Raw genomic sequence first — 1,575 nt, 5'->3', positions numbered from 1 at the left:
TCAGAATTGTTTTTAAAACCCCAAATAAGTCACGGGTCAGTTTGACCCGAGGGATGAGAGGGGGTCCCGAAAGTGAAGATAATACAAGGGTTAAGAGCTGTTTTGTAGCTTTTAAAGACAAAACCATTACACATTAGCCACCATGATGACATTAGTAAGAACAGTTCACCAGGACATGTTTCTCATCTTTGGACGATATATTTTGGGATGTATCCTTGGCAACGACTCTAACCTCCGGAGGTGTTTGTGTCCTGTATGCTGAGCATTGACCCTAGCCCTCTTACAGACCGCATTGCTCTAGATTTTTAGTCCAGCGCGACATGGCAAGCCTTTATAGGGATTGATACTGACCTTAATCTGAACCTGTCTGCTCCATAATTCAACTTGGACGTAACTAAAGCAATTTCCTACTGACGGTCTGGTTTGAGCAGCAAAACAGAGATACAGCGTTAGCCAGGAAGATAAGGGAAGGCCGTAGTAGGCCTTTGCATTCCTAGCATGACCTAGATTGTAAATTGAATCTTGTCTAGCTCTGATAACCCTGGGAAGGTGAAATTTAAATGTGAAATAAGCATTAACAGCTGCGTTTTTTTGTAAAAAAAATAAATAAAAAAATATGCTTTTGGGTTTCATCTTCTCTCTTTCTCTCATGGTCTTGTGACGCTACAATGCTTTCTGCAATGCCACTGGGGAAGCTGCATTATAGATGAGCCACTTGACTCTGCAGTTGTCAAACCCCACTGCTATGTTGGCTTTATATTCTCTTTAACATCCACCCCCACAAGTACAAAGGTGTTTTTTTTTGCTGCCAGTAACGTGATAATCAGAGTTTTTTAAAATCCAAACCTGGAATTGAACAAAATGAAATTAATCAAATGAACACATAGATGCTCAGTAGACTTTAAAAAAATCCTCATTTGCAAGACAGTACAAAGATAGTAAAAAAAAAAAATTCTTCAATTTCAGACACACTGGTATGATAAAACTGGTTTGCCTCGTTTACAATTGCTCTGCTATCAGATCCCTGTGAGCTCCTTGCAGGCTGATTGTGGCACAGGGCGTGGCCCTGTACAGTAGTCTGAGCAAAGGGAGCAACAGTCACAGTGTTTTCCTCTGCTAGTATGACTTGTAACCGCTGACCTGCCCTGGGCCTTGCTAAATGTTTACTCAGTGTAAATACAGCAAGGAATCATTTTTCTCTTGCTCGCTTGTATCTTGACTGATCCGTTTAGACATGGCCATTTTGACATGCTCTCTTTCTGTCTCTCTCTGCTGTGTTTTTTCCCCCCTTCGCCTTCATAAGTGGCTAAAAGCCAAGGTAAGTCTGGTTTGTCGTATTGACCTATTCTAATATGATGTATTATTGATAGATTCGTCCAGCTCCCTTTCACAGCAAAACCCCTAAACATGTTATTGTTGTCATTTCCCATGTTATTCCCATTAACATACTTGTAGTCCTTTTAAGCCCAGAACACAGTCTGAGGCTCTGTAGCACCCTCCTTGTCAAATTACCAACTGTGAATGTTGTTATTTACTTTACATTTTATGTAGTAGTCCATAAATGTCCTGTAGTTT

At 40.6% G+C, this 1,575-nt stretch overlaps 1 protein-coding gene across 6 annotated transcripts in view; it reads left to right on the top strand.

Annotated features, from left to right (window-relative positions):
* The window catches only part of abi1a (abl-interactor 1a), a 50,422-nt gene that overhangs the window by 31,588 nt on the left and 17,259 nt on the right, over positions 1-1,575 (top strand). For 3 of the 6 annotated variants that reach the window (XM_032504305.1, XM_032504304.1, XM_032504302.1), the window contains exon 4: positions 1,304-1,318. The exons of the other annotated variants lie outside the window; for them this stretch is intronic. In XM_032504305.1, coding sequence (XP_032360196.1) covers positions 1,304-1,318 — 15 coding nt within the window. The remainder of the gene's footprint in view (positions 1-1,303; positions 1,319-1,575) is intronic. 6 annotated transcript variants of the gene reach the window in all.

This window comes from Etheostoma spectabile, chromosome 22 (assembly GCF_008692095.1).
Source record: "Etheostoma spectabile isolate EspeVRDwgs_2016 chromosome 22, UIUC_Espe_1.0, whole genome shotgun sequence".
NCBI lineage: Eukaryota > Metazoa > Chordata > Actinopteri > Perciformes > Percidae > Etheostoma > Etheostoma spectabile.
This window is presented reverse-complemented; position numbering and strand designations above follow the sequence as displayed.